Source organism: Ceratotherium simum, chromosome 22 (assembly GCF_057802395.1).
Source record: "Ceratotherium simum simum isolate JZ-2026a chromosome 22, ASM5780239v1, whole genome shotgun sequence".
Lineage (NCBI taxonomy): Eukaryota > Metazoa > Chordata > Mammalia > Perissodactyla > Rhinocerotidae > Ceratotherium > Ceratotherium simum.
Window position 1 is genome coordinate 29,477,891 of NC_141921.1, and position 18,095 is coordinate 29,495,985.

The 18,095-nt window shown below is 47.3% G+C and overlaps 2 protein-coding genes across 8 annotated transcripts in view; one reads left to right on the forward strand and one right to left on the reverse strand.

The window, feature by feature from the left end:
* The window catches only part of EYA3 (EYA transcriptional coactivator and phosphatase 3), a 101,168-nt gene extending 93,311 nt beyond the window's left edge, over positions 1 to 7,857 (forward strand). For all 7 annotated transcript variants that reach the window (XM_004425823.3, XM_014784056.2, XM_087446459.1 and 4 more), the window contains 2 exons: positions 1,846 to 1,946; positions 4,164 to 7,857. In XM_004425823.3, coding sequence (XP_004425880.1) covers positions 1,846 to 1,946; positions 4,164 to 4,244 — 182 coding nt within the window. In that variant the 3' untranslated portion in view covers positions 4,245 to 7,857. The remainder of the gene's footprint in view (positions 1 to 1,845; positions 1,947 to 4,163) is intronic.
* A 3,240-nt stretch (positions 7,858 to 11,097) lies between these two features.
* On the reverse strand, positions 11,098 to 18,094 carry XKR8 (XK related 8). The gene is made up of 3 exons (XM_004425822.3): positions 17,653 to 18,094; positions 15,459 to 15,655; positions 11,098 to 12,749 (listed from the first exon to the last, which is right to left on the reverse strand). Exons 1-3 carry the CDS (start codon positions 17,943 to 17,945, stop codon positions 12,040 to 12,042), a joined length of 1,200 nt encoding a protein of 399 aa, XP_004425879.2. The 5' UTR covers positions 17,946 to 18,094; the 3' UTR covers positions 11,098 to 12,039.
* Between the last annotated feature and the right edge of the window lies 1 nt (position 18,095).

An 18,095-nucleotide genomic window follows, 5' to 3' on the forward strand; every position in this document is an offset into this window, starting at 1 on the left:
AAACATGGACTACAATCATCCACGGAATCATTTGTGACATTAGTATGCATTTACTCTGCAAACATCAGTTGAATGCCTGATGTGAATGTAAGGCATGACAATGCTATTGTAAAATGTTAGCACTGAAAGGGACCTAAGTGCACCTAAGCCAAGCCTTGTATTATGAGTGCAAGACTGAAGCCCAGAGTAGCCTAGTGTTCACCTGGTTTGAGGTGCCACTTGGGCTAGGGGTGTCAAAGACCTGCAGTTGCTCAGATGTGCCAAGCAAGACTTCTGAGTGTGGGTGGGTAGGTTCTTGTCAATTATGATGTAGTCATCTTAGATTTATGTATTTGTATATTTATTACAACAATTTCCAGCAGATGGCATTCAAGTGCCTTAAGGAAGAGGCACCTTTTTCTTATTCACACAGGTACTCTAGTGCTAAGTCACTGCATCTGGCAAGAAGAAAGGATGAGAAGGTTAATAGAGCAAGATGAAGAAGGAAGCAGAGTTAGGACCTTGCTAAACTGAAGAAGATGGCAGAAGCAGGGAATTAAAGTATAAAGAGATGATGAAGAAAGAGCAAGGGAAATAATTTAATAATTTCCTTTTTGTTTACTTATGCAAATAAAGTGTCTTTCCCACAGCAGTATCATCTGTGCATGTCAGTATCATCTGTGCATGTTTTAGGTGTTGTTTCCAGGTAGAATGTGAATTTTGATACACTGCCACCCACATTAGACAGATACTCAGAACTGTCTGCAGTGGATTTAAATCACCCATTTTGGGGCTGGCCTGGTGGCATACTGGTTAAGTTCACATGCTCCACTTCAGCAGCCCAGGGTTCACAGTTTCAGATCCCGGGTGCAGACCTACACCATTCATCAAGCCATGCTGTGGTGGCATCCTACATACAAAATAGAGGAAGTTTGGCACAGATGTTAGCTCAGGGCCAATCCTCCTCACCAAAAGAAAAAAAAATGTACGTCTTAAATAAATCACTCATTTCCCAAAGTCCATTTCAGTGATACGTTAGCTCAGTTGTAGTTACAACGTACAACAATGAAGAAATTCTGGATGTGGCAAATGTTGCTGCCATATTCTTTGGTACTCTGGGGCTCCTCCCCTGCTGAAAGACGTAAGGCCAATGCCTAGGACTGTTTCTGGAAAATGAAGAATTGGAGGGAAATGACTGTTTGCCTATTACTTATAACTAACAAGAAATCAGGGCCTTATGCTTTCACTTCTCTTTCCTGCACTACAATAGTTTCCCTTCAAAAATCATCCTTTCATCATGGCACAATGGCCAGAGCCTAGACTTGGAGTCAGAAGCCCAAAGTCTAGCTACTAGCTTGTTTGTGATCTGGGGCAAGTCAGTAATCCCTTGGGCCCCATTTTCGTCTGTAAAATAGGGCATGGTACCCATCTCACTGGATTATTTTGAGAATTAAATGAAGGAATAACTTGAAAACTGCTTTGTAAGCTGTAAAGTACAGGAGATATGGAAGAGGGAGGGGGTGTGCACAGCTATCACACTGGCTAGGCCCTCTAGCCTCCCATTTATAAAAATTCCCCCACACTAAGATTTTAGGGACTTCACCCTCAGTGTGAAGGTTAAAATAACGTAGAAAACACAATGCCTAGAAAGTCTGTTGTTGTTTTAATGGCATAATTTCACATTCTTTGTGCAGAGGGCCTACTGGATCTCTAGCTGCCACCCCTACTCCCCACCAAGCAAACTACATGGACTGCAACTTATTTTGTCTAAGCATAGGCAGGTGAATCTAACAGCAGCCCTTTTCTTTGGTGTTGAAAAAAAGATGGGGAGGAATGTTCTAATAGGAAATTTCTTTTTCTCATCAGGTAAGGAGAGCTGCTTTGAGAGAATTGTGTCAAGGTTTGGTAAGAAAGTCACATACGTAGTGATTGGAGATGGACGAGATGAAGAAATTGCAGCCAAACAGGTAACCATGGTAAAGAAAATAGTCTATGTAGGAATGCACTGAGCAGTTAGAAAAACAGTAAAACTCAGAAATCTTAGCAATCTGGTGTGCATTTACGGTGTTTTCTCTTCCTCCTTTTCCTCTCCCATTTTTCTTTAAAGAAAGAGAAAGAGGGTCATTTGTTCCCCAAATGGAGTTTTCCCTATAAGTTGTTAGGTCTTCCCCTTTTCCCTCCTCCCTGCTACTCAAAAATCTTAAAATCTTTCAGCCCTGCTACAGAGACCCCCATCATTAAACCCAGTGTGGGCCCCATCCCCCATCTTCATCGTAGAGGGCAGTGCCTTCTCAGGAGCATGAGACTTGACTACAAAAAGGCAAATCACTCTGACTTTTCCAGTCTTCAGATTCTCAAATTCCAGTACAATCAATTAGGCACTGTTTAGAGAAACTCCTTTCTTCTGAACCCTGGAAAGATTGTTCTGATGTTAACTTCCTCACTATGCAGGTCCCAGCTCCAGGTCATCACTTTTTTTTTTTTTTTTTTTTTGCTGAGGAAGATTGGCCCTGAGCTAACATCTGTGCCAGTCTTCCTCTATTTTGTATATGGATCGCTGCCTCAGCATGAACCCGGAGTGTGCTGGACTTTAACTGCTACTCCAGGTCATCCCTAATATAGGAAACAGTGGATGAAAGAGTCTTGGCTATGGAATCTAAAATCAGATGGGTTCAAATCTCATCCATTTATTAGCTATGTGACTTTGGACAATTTACTTATCCTCTTTGAGTTTCCTCATCTGCTAAATGGATCTACAGAAGTTCTTTTCCTCTTTACCCAAGTTTTCTTCCAGCAACTCTGTTTCTTGGACTTGAAGGCAGTGGGTTGCCAGCTAGGACCCCCTGTCTGGATTTTCTTCATCCAGTTAACATACAAACTTTCAACAATTATTAATGAACTATGAGATTGGTAATCAATTGGCATTATTACCTCATTGTGTTTTCATTTGCCACTTTATGTGGCAATTCAAGGACCTTGATTTTTTTTTCACATATTATCTCTGAAGCTTTGATTCTAAAGTGCTTGTTGACTCTCTGGCAAAGAAACTAGTGGGTATAGGCATTAGTGCTTCTTGGTCTGAAGAAGAAGGGAGTGGGGGAGATAAAGAACAGCTCAAGTCATTAGCAGAGTTGGTGTCTCTAAGCTGATGCTTATAATCATCTACCATAGAATATATCCATTGGAAAATATTTTAGAGCTCTCTATCCAGTTCAATCTCTACCCTGTGAGGGATCTTTTCTGCAGCCTCTTTGACAGAAGACTTTCTAGTCCTTACTTGAATATACCCAAGGATGAGAAGAGGGCTTCCCAGTTCTACTTCCCTGTTCTACTGTGGGGTCTTCCAAGTTGTTAGGATGTTCCTCCTTCCATTGAACTAAAATTATATCTCTAACTTTCACATCCTAGTCCTAGTATGGCATTCCTGAGCACAACATAACAAGTCTGCTTCTCATTCTGTATATTAAAAGCTTTAAATGTGGGTGAGCAACAGGCTTGAGAAAACACTGAGCTACCTGCCAAAAGAACTGTTCTAGGACTTTAGTATTCTTGGAAACTTGCAACCAGTTTGAACAAGATGATCGGTAAAGCTAATTTCCTTCAGCTTCATAGAACATGATTTCCAACACTTGCATTTTTCAAAGCCCTTATTTAAAATGTGGCTTTTATTTTATATTATTTATATTATTATATATTATATTGTATATATTATATATTATTTATATGGCACAGTATTCTGGACATGATTCTGACCACATAATAGGATTATTATTTTGCAGATCTGTACATTCTGCATCTTGGTCATGGACAAGATTTGAGCCTTGTAGCTCTGAAACTTATAGGAAATTGACCATCTGTAAGGAAACATTAATACTAATTTCTTATGTGGGTCGTTTTATTTGATCCTTAAGACCCTCCATAGTAGCTAGAACAAGTATATATCTCATAAAAGCACAGAGTTACCACTGAAACCTAATAAAAATCTCTCACATTTGTTAAGTGTCCTATGGTGTACAAAGTCCTTATACATATGACTTATTTAATCCTTATGAGAGCCCTATGAGGTGGGCAGGAACAGAGAGGGTTACCGAGTACCTTGGGGGAAGTCTGTGGAGGAAGGGGTATGGATAAATATAAGCTCCCAAAAGAAGTTGGGTTAACCAGCTATCCCCCCTCTCTTCCAGCACAACATGCCTTTCTGGAGAATCACAAACCATGGAGACCTAGTGTCCCTCCACCAGGCTTTGGAGCTTGATTTTCTCTAAGAACTGGAATGAAGAGCCTTCCCCATGAGCTCCTTTTCACTCCTGAAGGGAGCTAGAGACCGGAACCAACTGGGAAATCTCTCTCTCTCTTTCTGCGTGGAATGCTGGCGCGAACACAGTCAGAACCAACAGCCGCAAGGGACGAAGCTTACTTTTGCTAAGAGTAAACAGCAGCCCGTGTTCATCCTTGTACAGAAGCAGGAGACATTTGGATTGAGAGAGAACAATTGACTCACCACAGCTACAGTGCTTTTAATTCTTCTGGTTTTTGTTTTGTTTTATTTTGTTTCAAAAAATGAAGAAAAAGAAAAGGAAAATCTTGGGGCAGAGTTGCACTCGTAGTCCATGACCAGATTGAGAACTGCTATTAACTTGTGGTGATAGGATGAACGTGGCAGACTTTTATAATAACATCTCTTGCAGTCTTTATAATCTCCTTAGCTGTAGAACATATTCCCAGTGAATGTATATGTTATTTTTATAGGCAAGGGTCTGGTCTCTGAAGCAGGTTTTCCCTCCTTTCTTTTTCTAGCAAGAAAGGGGTATGTAAAATTTCCTTGGAAAATAGTAATTAAAATATCTAAAATACCTCTCTGTGACAGTAGCACCTCTTTAGCTGCTCCAGTGGTCTGCTCTCTAGGATGGTTTTCTTCCATTCTTCCATCTCCTAGTTTGCGGAACTGTGGGGCACTGGACACTGATTAACTTTAGACTTTGATATTTCCCATCTTGGAAGCCTCAGTCCCCTTTCCAGTTGCTCTTCCCCTTTTACCAAATGGCACAACCCTGGAAACTCCTCCTCTTAGACAGTAAATTCTAAGCATTCAGCTTGACTCTTTCATTCAAAGACTGTGTCCCAGGGGGCTTACCTCCAAACTGGAGAGAAGGGACTAAGGCTTCTTATGAATTTCTGCTTCTTTGGCTCTTGAAACAAGATTTCACCTTTTCCTCCTGCGGATGCTCACCCCTACAGCCTTCTCATCCTTCTTAGTCATCAGTGCTGGGCTTTTGCCCCTTTCCTGCCCTCTGTACCTCACATCACCTCCATACAGCTCTGGCCAAACCCTGGGCTTTGGACCCAAGAATTTAAATTAAGTCTAAGAACAGGCGTATAACTACATTTTGGCCAAAACTACCAAAGTGTTTGACTTCCTTTGAAGCCTTTAAGGCCTATGAAGGGTATTCTGGGCATATATTTACCCAGATCTCTGTCTGAAACTGAAGAGGAGATTGTTGTGATCAAAATCCAATTTTCCCATGGAACACTCTTCCCACTTTTCAAATTCCAATCTAAAATGGGAAACTAAAGGGCCAGAAAGACTTTCCTGATTTAAATGAGAGTGCTGGATCCCCTACTCCATGCCTGAAAACTTAATCCTGGGCCAAATGCAGGATCTCTCTCAGCCTGACTTCTGAGAAGATTGGCAGGTGCCAGGCACTAGTCCCAGCCTTACAGCCCAGCTATGTTTGTGGATGCTCCATCCTTCCAAGACCTACCTGGGCGTCTGCTTGAGCAGGATAAAATTCCTTAGAGCTGAGGAAGTTCAGCCTCTCCCAGGCTGCACAGAGAGAGGTGATTATATAGGCACCTCAGAGAAATGCAGTCTGGGTCTTCAGTAGGAGGCATCACTTGACCAGCCCCAGCTATAATTGCTTGTCCCCAGAGATTTTGCATATCCATTTCCAGAGATGTTGCAGCACAGAGGCCAAACTCCTTCCAACGCCAGGTCACCCAGATAGCAGCAGAGAAAGGCTGGTATACACATTCCTTCAGAACTGATTGAGAAAGTGCTTCATGACTCACAATTTTAGGGAAGAGGTTTGTGGGGAGGAGCTGAAGTCAGTGCTCATTACTTACCTGCCTTTTTGGCCTTGTTTCCATTGATGGGGTGGGGGAGGGGACGGGGTTATGTAGTCAGATGCCAACCTTCCCTGGTCTGTATTCAGCATAGCTGCCCAGTTGCTGCTCTGCCTTGCTTGATAATTGATCTTAGAAAGCTCTAGGATGGGTCTTTTCTTCTAGGCCCCAAGCCCTCTCGGTGCTGGCAGTATAGCTGTTGGTTTCTTGCCCTGGATGTAAGTGACCCTGTTGGTGCTGTGCTTCAGGCTTGTGAGGCTGTGGAGTGGTACCCCCATCATGCACACAGGTCCACACACAAACACTTCTCTCTCCCTGCCCTTTGGGAGAAGCTCTTTATTCCCAGAATATGACTTGGACTCTTTTTCTCAAAATGGCCTTTTTCCCTCCTGCCCCGAGTGCCCAGCTTAGGTCTTTGCAAAAGGAACTTGAAATTGGCTAAGAGAGGTGAGGAAGCTTTCTGAGGAGAGCAGCCTCTGCTCTTTTCTGGTTGTTGCTGCCCTCGTTTAGAGGGCAGACAGAAAATGGGAGCTTCCTGGCTCCTCTTTCTAAAATGAATTGTCCAGAGAACATAGTGCTCTTCTTTGATCCTGTTTTCCTCCCCAGCACAAAGATCTGGAAAGGAAAATAAGTGGGTAGCACCGAGAGCTCTTGGAAGCTGAGAGCCAAAGGATACTGTGCATCCTTTCATCAAGGGGGCAGGTCTCTTTACTAGAAAGAGTTCCTAATTAGCCACATGATGAATCTTTCCCCCAGCTGGGCACTGTGGGTTCCATAAGATGGGTCTGCACACTTCATGGTGAGAGCTGTCTCTAGTAGAGGATCTGGAATTGTCAGGTGTGTCCTGGATTTAAGAGGTGACTTGACTTTCGAATGTAAAATTGACTGTGCCTTAGCATCACCCTGTCCAGTGCCCCTGGGGCAGCTGGTGGTGTCCAGGAGAATGAATGCCTGCTCCAGATTTAGATGCCTATTTGGGCTTTTATTTGGTTTGGGGTGTTCCTGTCTTCTGCTCTGCAAGTTGTGGGGCAAAGCTAGTGTCCCAGGAGACCTCTGCCACAGCTTGTTCGCAGTTTACACAAACTCAGCTTTAAAGCTCCCAGTGAATCTGATTGGTGAACTCCAGCTGCACCATATGGAGCTTCTAGATATGAATACCTTGAATGGGTGTCAGTGCCACTGAACCACAGGGAAGAGGAATATAGGGGCAGAGCCACATTCTTCCTTTTCCTGAGAGCAATGGTCTAAGACAAAGGGTGATCAGCTTGGGGGCTTCCTCTCCTTGCTCCTGCAGAAAGGGGCAGTTAGGGCCCCTCTTAAGCAAGCTTCTGTTTTTTTACCACTAAATTGATTTTCATCCAAAAGTTGGAACTCCCCAGATATTCATCCTACAGAAGCCAAATCTGAATTCTGAGATTCTAAAATATTTTAAACCACAAGAGAAAATCTAGTTCTGTCCCATCCCGCATCAGCAGGCCCTCTGTCCCTTCCTCTCCTCTTGTCAGACAGCTCTAGCAAGCGAGGCTCCTTGGCTGCTTCCTAATGCACTGACAGGAGCCATCCCATTAAGGACGACTTCTACTCAAAACATGACCCTCTGGACTTCAGATGCCTCATGTAGCAAGAAAAGGCATTATTGGTTGGATATATTTATGTGACTGCGGGCATTCGTGGCTGTAGACTCCTTGACCATAATGTTATATGTAATGGGAACTATCTTATAAACTTGAAAAAATAAAGTTTTTATTTTCTATACGGTTTGCTCCTGTGTCTTTTCTGAATAGGATCAGCCCAATTGCCCAGCTGAGTAGGCTCTAAGTAAGGCTTCATAAAAAATATGAAGAGCTCATTAGAAAGATGGCACCCTTTCAATAACTGAGTCATTGATTTCACCAAAAAATTAAAAACAAAATAACTAACCACTTAGTACAAATAAATGTTCATGGAAAAATACATATTTTAAAATAACTTGCAAGGAAAAGTTTATTTCTTAACTGTTTCTAAAATATATTGCTTTTTAAAGTTTAGGACTGGAATAATAAGAGATTTCATTTGCTGTCAAATGTACTGAAATTTAATTATTAAAGAGAAAAATCAATACCTTGCTGTGCTGAGCTTAAGATGCAAAAGCAATAAAACTGACAAACTGATATCAAACCTTGTTTGATTTGGCCTGATTTCATGTCACATCAACTACTGTTTCTCCTTTCATTTTTTCAGATTTGGGTCTGGCTGTCCCTCACTAGTCTGGAAAACAGTCAAGAATCCTTTTGCATTTTATTCCAATGAAGGCTACTAGAATTCAGTTCTAGCTTCCAAGTACATGTCAGACTATAAGATATATTTTTCCCCAAATTAATTCCCCCAGAAAAGAGAGGGTTGCCTTGTGTTCTAGGCATTAAATCTTTTCATCAGAAGGTGCACATTTTGAACCACACTGTAGGTGAAGCAAACTTATTAGTTGCTATATCCTAACTTGGTCATAAGTACAAATATTAGAGTACTGATTGCTTTTCAAGCCCAAAGAGGAAACATTTCCGTCTCCTCCTCCAATCAGTATAACATCTGCACATTTCTCAAAAACCTTTTGCTGACAGGTAAAAATTAGTAAGTCAGGAGGTTTTTTATTCTTCAAAAACAACTTTCTAGGGGCCGGCCCAGTGGCGCAGCCGTTAAGTGCGCGCACTCCGGGGCTGCGGTGGCCCGGGGTTGGCTGGTTCGGATCCCGGGCGCGCACCGCTGCACCGCTTGTGAAGCCATGCTGTGGCGGTGTCCCATATAAAGTAGAGGAAGATGGGCACAGATGTTAGCCCAGGGCCAGTCTTCCTCAGCAAAAAGAGGAGGATTGGCATGGGTGTTAGCACAGAGCTGATCTTCCTCACAAAAAAACAAAAAATTTTCTTGACATTTAAAAAACTTAACTTCCTGATGGAAATCTTCAAAGGAAATTTTCTTTTTGGGGGGAGATGGGGTTGAGGAACATTGGCCTTGAGCTAACATCTGTTGCCAATCCTCTTTTTGCTGAGAAAGATCAGCTCTGAGCTAACATCCATGCCCATCTTCCTCTCTTTTGTATGTGGGATGCTGCCACAGCATAGCTTGATGAGTGGTGCATAGGTCCGTGCCCAGGATCCGAACCTGCGAACTCCAGGCCGCCAAAGTGGAGCACGTGAACTTAACCGCTACACCATCGGGCCAGCCCTTCAAAGCAAATTTCTAACTAACTGCAAGTAATGTCACTGTCATCTTTGTAAAATTCTTGATTCTGTAGACTTTAAAACTGTATACAAATGAAGTGACTGCTAAATTCCACAGTTCCATATAGTACACTTCTATACATTGTTTGGATTTAATTGCATATCACCACCATTTGAAAATTTCATCTGGAGAGTATAGTTGAAAGCTTAGCCAAAAAATTAAAAACACTTTTTTTTGGATTTTCTCAGGGCAAAGTGGGGAATTGTCTAAAACACATCTTCTCTTTTGGTATCTATGGCATCTCCCTTGAGCCTAATCTTCTTAACATATGACAGGAAGAAGTGTGGAAAAGTAAACATAGCAAATATTCTAGTGAAACCCTTAGGACCTGTGTCCAAGGCTATAGTGGGCACTCAGCACACCCTCTGGGGTCTGAACCCTTCATATTCCCTATGAGTTGAGGAAAGTGATAATGATTTCACTTTTATGTGTGTTATGTTTTCAATTAAAAGAACGGTAATTTTCGGGGCCGGCCTGGTGGTGCAAGCGGTTAAATGCACATGCTCCGCTGCGGCGGCCCAGGGTTCGCCGGTTCAGATCCCGGGCGTGCACCGACGGGCGCGCACCGATGCACTGCTTGGCAAGTCATGCTGTGGCAGCATCCCATATAAAGTGGAGGAAGATGGGCACGGATGTTAGCCCAGGGCCAGTCTTCCTCAGCAAAAAGAGGAGGATTGGCAGATGTTAGCTCAGGGCCAATCTTCCTCACCAAAAAAAAAAAAAAAAAAGAACGGTAATTTTCCAAGGCCATTATAGCCTTTCTTTTATGAGATGATAAAAATAACGGTAGTTTTTATGTCCTTTTTTGTTAAAATTAAGTTGGCAACCATGTTGGCCATTCTACTGGCCCATGAAATTCAGGTCTGGAAATCACTGGACTGAATGACCTTGGAGATCCTTTCTGCCTCTACCATTCTATGTATGTAAAAAGCACCAGCAGCATCCTCCCAGAGCCTCTCCCTGCTCCCAACCCTCAGCTCTGTGTCATCCTTGGTTCCAGGCCAACAGAGCTGCTACAAGCCCTCCTTCACCCAGTCACTGCTGACTTGATGTCTGCGATAAAGCGCATCTGCGTGGCTCTCATCCTGACCTCCTTTTAGGGCTTATCGGTTTCTCAGGGAGGCCTTCCTCAGCCATTCTATATAAAATTGCCACTCCCTCTCACAACACACACACACACTCTCTCTCTCTCTCTCCCTCCCGTCCCCTTCCCAATCTTATTTTTCTTTTAGCACTTAACATTATGATACAGTTTTACTCATCCTGTTTGTGCCTCCACTAGAATCAATGACTAACGGAACTGAGACTATCCTGGGTCCTAGCACAGTGGTGACTGCATCCTTTTCTTCTGTCTCCAGTGCCCTTTTCCTGTTCCTTGTTTCTCCAAACCACAGTGCCCACATCCACATCCCCTAAGCCACCTCATCACTCACGCCCTCCCTGAGCTCCCAGCAAAAAGACCTTTCTTCACCTGGGCTCTCGTATTCACTTGCTGATACTCAAGGTGTTTGTAACTACTCCTGCCAGTCCCAGCAGCAGAGCTGGTTAAGAGTCACTAGTCAGTCCACATGTGGGTTCTGATGCCCACCTGAACGATCAACCCCACACTGGCTCACCAGCTCCTGAAACTCGGAAAACAAGGTTGAGAAGTCCTGCCTACGCCAGCCCGCTTCTTCTCTGGTCCCAGGCTTTTACCGGCCTGGACTTCGTATCCCTGACCCCTTCTTTCCAGGCAGCTTTGAAGTCTGCAGTAGATTTAGTTTAATGACACAACTAGGTTGGAGGATTTCGTGAGGTTTTAATAACTTAATAATACTGTTCAACAAAACAACACAAACGTGTGTCTCACTTGCAGAGAGACATAAGCACACGCCTTCTTTTCCTCTCACATAGACTCTGAGGTAGAAAGTACACTGGCTAAAGTATAAAAAATACTCAACGGGCTGAGCCATGGCCCAGACCACAGGTTCACAAGGCACTTGGTTGAAAGGTAGCCCCTTGAGAGCAGAGGCAGAGGCTGGACCAGCTGCACTAAGGCCTTGGAGGGGCTGACAGGGGCCAGCCAGTTGGGCATCCCTGGCTTCCAGCATGAGCCTACTCAGCAGCAGCTGGAAAGGGCAAGGGATGAAGCAGGGGTGGCAGCTGATCTTGTTCCAGGTTCCAGGATAGAATGATGTTCCTGGCACATAAAATGCTCCCAGTAAACACTGGTTGAATGAACTGAATGACTGGGGTGGGTGGGGAAGGGGAGGAAGAATTCTAGAGAATATATCCTGGAGGTCCTGGGGCCTTCTAGCCCAGGACAGGGGAACCAAAGGGTGGGACAGCACCTCCACCAATTATTTGAGAGGTGGCCAGGGAGGTGAAAATACGAACGCTGGGATGCTATGGGGCACCAGCTATACTGGTTGCAGGGGAAGAAAAAAGGGGGTCTCTTCTTTCCTCCCAAAGTGTCTTGTACATAATCGGGGCCCTTGACCCTCCAGGGCCCAGCCATTCTCATCCTTGAAGGCAGGCCTCTCTCTATCTTACTCAACTCGGGTCTCCTGTGCCTCCAGATCAGGCAGCAAGTGCTTGTTGAGAGAATCAAGGCCCATAGCAGCATAATTAGCTTATCTTCTGTATTCTACCAATTGATTCCATCTGTCCTTCTGTCCCCTGGCTAGGTCTGGCCCTGCCTCAAAGGACTCCATTCACCTCTCCCTTCCATGGCAAAGCAGCCTCATCCCTAGTCTTGGGAAAAAAGTTCTGAGCCAACTGGGCCATGCGCCTGTTCTGAGGCAGCTGACGCCACTCAAGGGAGCAGAGGTCCCGGGTCCCGTCCACTCGGTCAGGCTCACAGCGGCAGCTAGGGTGCAGCCAGCAGTAGTAGACAAGCCTCAGAACAAGACCCAAAAGGAAGCAGACACCGCCCACAGGCAACAGCATCTGCAGCAGGACCCCACTGGGCAGCCAGGGGCTATGAGTCACCCAGGTGACCACCATGAGGATGCTGTCACTCAGAAGGAACATCAGGTGGATGGTGGCGCGGCCTCGGGTGTGGCCCTCAGCTACATTGAACCAGGAGAAATAAAGGATGGTGGCTACTGTCGCCCGGTACAGCCACTCAGAGCAAGGATCTGGCATAAAGTCTGTGCCCTGAAGCCAGACCCAGAACAGCAGCACCAGCCACAGGCCCAAGAAGTGCAGGGCCACATAGCGGGGGAAGAGGGCTGAGAACAGGGCCACAACCAGGACTCGGGGCCACAGCAACAGCAGGTTCCACAGGAAGTAGATCACGGAGGAGCCCAGCCGCAGGAGGGCCTTGGAGGGGAGGCAGATGCGCAGGGCCCGGTGGTAGTCAAGCAATGCCCACGAGATACCCAGGAAGGACGTGCAGATGCTGACCCCTACGAAGAGCAAGAGGAAACAGGTGAGCCCTGCTGGCAGGCTGCCTGGAGCTCCCCAGAGGTCACAGGTACCATGGGGTCCCTCATAACCATTCTGAGCTGGGTATTAGAACCCCCAATTTGTTGAAGGGAAAACTAAAGCTGGAGATTGTTAAATAAGTTCACACAACCAAAAACAGAGCTGGATCCAAATATGAAGTCTGCCCTTCACCACTAAGCTGTACTTTTCAGGTACATGGTGATATTTCAGCTACCATGGTGATATTTCTCACGGATGAGAGAGTGTGACTTATATACCCCCATCTGCACCCGTCACCCAGCATCCAGCACCCCGGGGCCTTGGCCACACCCTGAGCATCTTCTAGTGCCCTGTAACCCTTCCTTTCCCAGAAGAGCCCAAGCCTTTCTTAGGTCTAAAAATCCATAGTCCCAGTTCCCTCTTTCTTAGTCTCCAAAAAGGAAGCAGGGAATCCCATGGGATGGCAATAGGCCACTGGCTGAACCTGCCCTGAGGGCAGGAGGGATGTCCCTGCCTTACAGATGGAACGTCCCCACTGCCCTCCCCTCCATACTCAGACTGGACCCTGGTCTTGATTTTCCCAGACTCGAAGTTTACAGTGGGGATCCTATCCTGCCTCCTGGTTGCCCACCCTGGACTAGAAGCACCAGGACCTCCAGGAAGCAATGGAAGCAGCATTGAAATGTCTCTAGAATGCTTCCTCTCTGCCCACTTCCCACCGCATCCATTCAACAGGTGTTCACTGGGAACCTGTTATGGGCCAAGAACCCACTCCCAGCCTGAATCAGATCTGTGGCCATCGTCCTTTCTAACCACCCCCACCCCCTAGGTCTCAGCAGGGCCGAAGTTCTCCCAGTTTGCCCAGCACGCTGCATTCTCTGACCTGGACAAGCTTTGCCCATGACCGGTAGGCCAGGAGCACATGCCCCACTTCCCCTGGCCTCCTCCTCCTTACCCTGCAAGTTCCAGCTTCAATAGCCCCTAGAGTCACCCATCCTGACCCCACCCCGCCCACTCCACTATCAGGTTTCCTCTAACACCCCATCCACTTCTATCTGGAGTCCTGGAGTCTTATCACACCCCAATTATCTATTTCCTTATCTCTGAGCTCCTTCAGGGTAGGAAACAGATTCTTCTCCCCTGGGATCCCTGGGCAGCCCAGTACCTGGCACATAATAGCAGCTGAATAAATGTTTGCTAAATAAAAAGTTGGGAGAGGGGCCGGCCCAGTGGCGCAAGCAGTTAAGTGCACATGCTCCGCTGTGGCGGCCTGGGGTTCGCCGGTTCGGATCCTGGGCGCGCACCAACACACTGCTTGGCAAGCCATGCTGTGGCGGCATCCCATATAAAGTGGAGGAAGATGGGCACGGATGTTAGCCCAGGGCCAGTCTTCCTCAGCTAAAAGGAGGAGGATTGGCAGACGTTAGCTCAGGGCCGATCTTCCTCACAAATAAAATAAAATAAAATAATAAAAAATAAAAAGTTGGGAGAATTCATCTCTTTCCTGACCCTCACCACAGCATAGACCAGTCCTAGACACCCACTGCCTTCAAAGAGACAAACAAAAATATGTGCCCACTGAGTGCTGTGTGTCCCAGGATAAATCACTTCACCTTTCTGCACCTCTTTTCTCTTGTGTAAAATGGAGATAAATACAGCACCACCCTCTAGGGCTGCTGTGAACGTGAGCAGTGACGACAATAAAGCACTATGCACAGTGCCTGGCTAATAGCAGGCACTCGATCACGACGGCTGCTATTACTGGTATTTTTTTTTAATTAATATTACAGATTCGGATTAGCAAGCTGAAAGGAAGATTGAGTCCAACCTCCATCCTGAACAGCCATGGAAACTGAGGCCAGAGAGGGGAAGACTGTCTGGGTCACACAGCAAGTGATGGCAGAGTGGGGACTGGTTCCTTGGGAGGCTGTGGTGTGTACAGCAGGGGGCCCTCAAGGTGTGTAGGGGTGGTAAAGGAGAAGGGGGAGCCCTGGACCTCGAATCAGATGGCAGTTGGAGTCCTAGGTGGGCCGCCAGCTGGCTCTGTGACCTTGGGCAATTCTCTTCCCTTTTACAAGAGAAAACCCTCCCAGCACTCCTCACTGTACAAACTTCCCCTGGTTTATGAGGCCACCTGCCTCTCCCTTTTCAGATCACTCAACACATGTTACTTAACTACCTGCTTTACAGTCTATCATCCTGGCAGGGCAGGGGCTGTGTCCCAGTTCACTGTGGTGTCCTTGGCACAGGGACAGGCACAAAGGTGCTCAATAAAACTTGAGTGTATGAAGGAGCTCAATAAATTGTTTATTGACTAACAAATTGTCTATTATCTGTCAGGCACCCTACACACTTTATCTTCAAAATAGTAAACATTATCCTCAAAATAGTAAAAATTACAATTAAGATGTATTATGCACCAGGCTTCATATGCATCACCCCACTTAATCCTTTCATCAGCCCTATGAGGTAGGATCATTTATGATGTCCATTTTACAGATGAGAACAAACCCATACTCAGGTTGAATCATTTGTCCAAACTCATACGGCTAGAGAGTGACTTTGGATTTGAAGCCAGACCTGCCTGACTAAAGGATGTTCTCCTATTTGCTAAGCAGCCCTTATAAGAGTGAAAACATTTTGACATTTGTAGGAAACATTCCCAAGCCATAGGGGGGCGCGTCACTCACACTGGTAGTACTCGACCTGGCCGCTCTGCAGAATGATGGCCAGCACCAGCGTGAGCTGCGGTGTCGTCTCCAAGAAGGTCTCGAAGAGTCGCAGCATGCTGATGTCCAGGGAGAGGAAGTCGGCGTAGGCCATGTCAAAGTCGGAGGGCACCTCCTGCTGCCAGACCAACAGCCCCTGCCGCAGCCCCTGCACGCACCTAGGCACATACAGATGCCCCAAGGGGCCAGGTTAGTGTCCTCGGCTATTCCTCTCTCCCCTAACCTATCGGGTGGATGCAGACAGCCTCCAATCCTAGCTTGTCACTAACATGCTGTGGGGCCTTGGGCAAGCGACTTCACCTCACTGAACTTGCTTCTTCATCTGTAAAATGGGGATAAACACAACTACTGCTGGCCAGGCAATGTCCCAAGCTCATCACAAATCTTGTCCCCTTTACTCCCTACAACATCCCGATTTTACAGATGGGGAAACAGCACCAAAGAGCTAATGAGGGTGGAATCAGGATTTGGATCCAAAGCTGTTTGAATTTGAAAGACATATGAAATTGCCTAAGGTGCTAGTTCTCAAATTTTAGCATGCTTAAGAATTTCTTGGGATCCTATGGGGAAGGGGAGCCATTGAGAGCTTCTAAGCATAGGCAGATAAGTCAGATTGTGCTTTAGAAAAATCACCACAGCTGTGGAGAGGAGGAAGGGTGGGAGGGGTTGGATTGGAAGCAGGGATCCATTTAAGAGGCTATCGTAACAGTCCAGGGAGAAAGCATGAGAGCCTGACCAGAGTGGTGGAGACAGAGACCAGGGCGGAGTCAAAAGAGTCCAGAGTGGACAGACAGGCCTGGGTGACCCCCTGGCATGAGGCAGGAATAGAGGATGCACCAAAGTCTTGCCCACTCAGAACTGATCTCAGTTGGCCACAGGAAAGGGAGCCCATATACTCACTGCAAATTCATTCATCATTGGTTACTGACACTTCCCCTGAATGGACTTGACAACACACTAAGGCAGCAGGCAGGCAGGCCTGGGTCAGGGCTCTCTCTCAGCAGAAGCCTCTGCCTCTGGTCCCCTGCCTCAGCCTAGTCACAGGCAGGAACAGAGACCCTGTTTCTAAACCAAAGCTCCATATAGTCTGTCTGCCTCACGCTCAACAGAAATAGGGAAGGGAGGATGCGTGGCGTAGTTGCGGATCTCAGGGCTCACTGAGACCTGCCAGGACCGTAATAACTGTGCCCCTCCCTGCCCACCCCAGGTTTAACTGATGCCCGTCCGGTCCCTCAGACAAAACTGCAACATTCAAAGCTCCACTTGTCCCTCCTGGAGAATCGATGCAGCTTTGTCAAGGCAAGATCTGGACAGAAATTGTAAAAATGCATCCAAGAGTGAATCCTGGCTCCAGCCACCCCATCCCAACCCAGACCACACCACGTCCTGACTTCGTCACAGGACTGACCCCTGGCTTTCAGTTTCCCCAACTCTATAGGGCCCTGCCAGTTCTGAAAAGGCTGGCTCCAGGGACAAGGATGAGTCAGACCCCATCTCTGCCCTCTTGCTCAGTCTGGGGGTTTTTGCAGGTCTCATTTTTTTCAATCCTCATCAGAGGCCCCAACTATGACCATCCCCACCGGAATGGGGCGGGGAGGAGGGGGACGGCGGCGGGGCGGGGGTTGTCAAGTGACTTGCCCAAGACTCCACCCACAGCTAAAAGAACAGCCTAGTGTTGAACCGAGTCTGGGGGTCTTTGCCATCACAACAGAGTCCAACATGTGCCAAGCGCCGGGCTAGGCGTTTTCCCTCTCTCCTCACAACAGGCCCGCCTGCCAGCCCTAATCTAGATTACTACTTCCTTTTAACAGAGGAGGAAACCCAGGCTCAGAGAAAGGCAGGAATGAAGCCACAGGCGAGAAAGCCAGGACTGGATACCAGAGAGGTCTGACTCCAAACCATGAGCCTCCCTTTTTTCTCTGGGCCTCAGTTTCTTCCCCTGTGCCAGGAAGAGCAGGGCTAGATGAGCGCTGAGGGTTGTCAGCGGGAGCTCTCTCTCTTTAAGGGACGGAGAGCTTACCTGTAGGTAGAGGTGCCCAAGGGGCTTAGTTTCCTCTCCTGGGTCCTGGTCCTCTCCTCCCCACCCTCTTCCCAGCTGCAGGAAGTGCCGCTGGGCTCCGTTCCCCCTCCCTCCTTCCGAGGGCGGGGCGCTCACCTGTACAGGTAGCCCAGCTGCAGGAGATGCAGCAGCGCCAGGCAGCGGCCCGGGGGCTGCGGAGCGTGCAGGCCGGCGGGGTCGGCGCGCAGCCAGACCCAGCTGAAGAGCTGCATCGCGACCGAGGCGAGGCCCAGCAGCGCCAGCACCAGCGCGGCCCACAGGTAGCGACCGCTGAGCACGTACTGGCCCGCGGCCCATAGGTCAGCGCCCAGGTCGATCAGGAAGGCGGCGGTGCCCAATACGCCCAGGACCAGGTCCCTAAGGAGCGCGGCGTGGGGTGACCAGGGCATGACCCACCAGCCTCTCCCCCTCCTTCTCTTCTTCGGCTTGGACCCGCCCTCCGGGCCCCGGGGTCTTAGCTGCAGGAAGGAGGCGGGCACAGCCCTCGGGGCCGCCTAGGGCCGGGGCCTGCTGGGCGGGACTTCCCTGTCCCGCCCTGT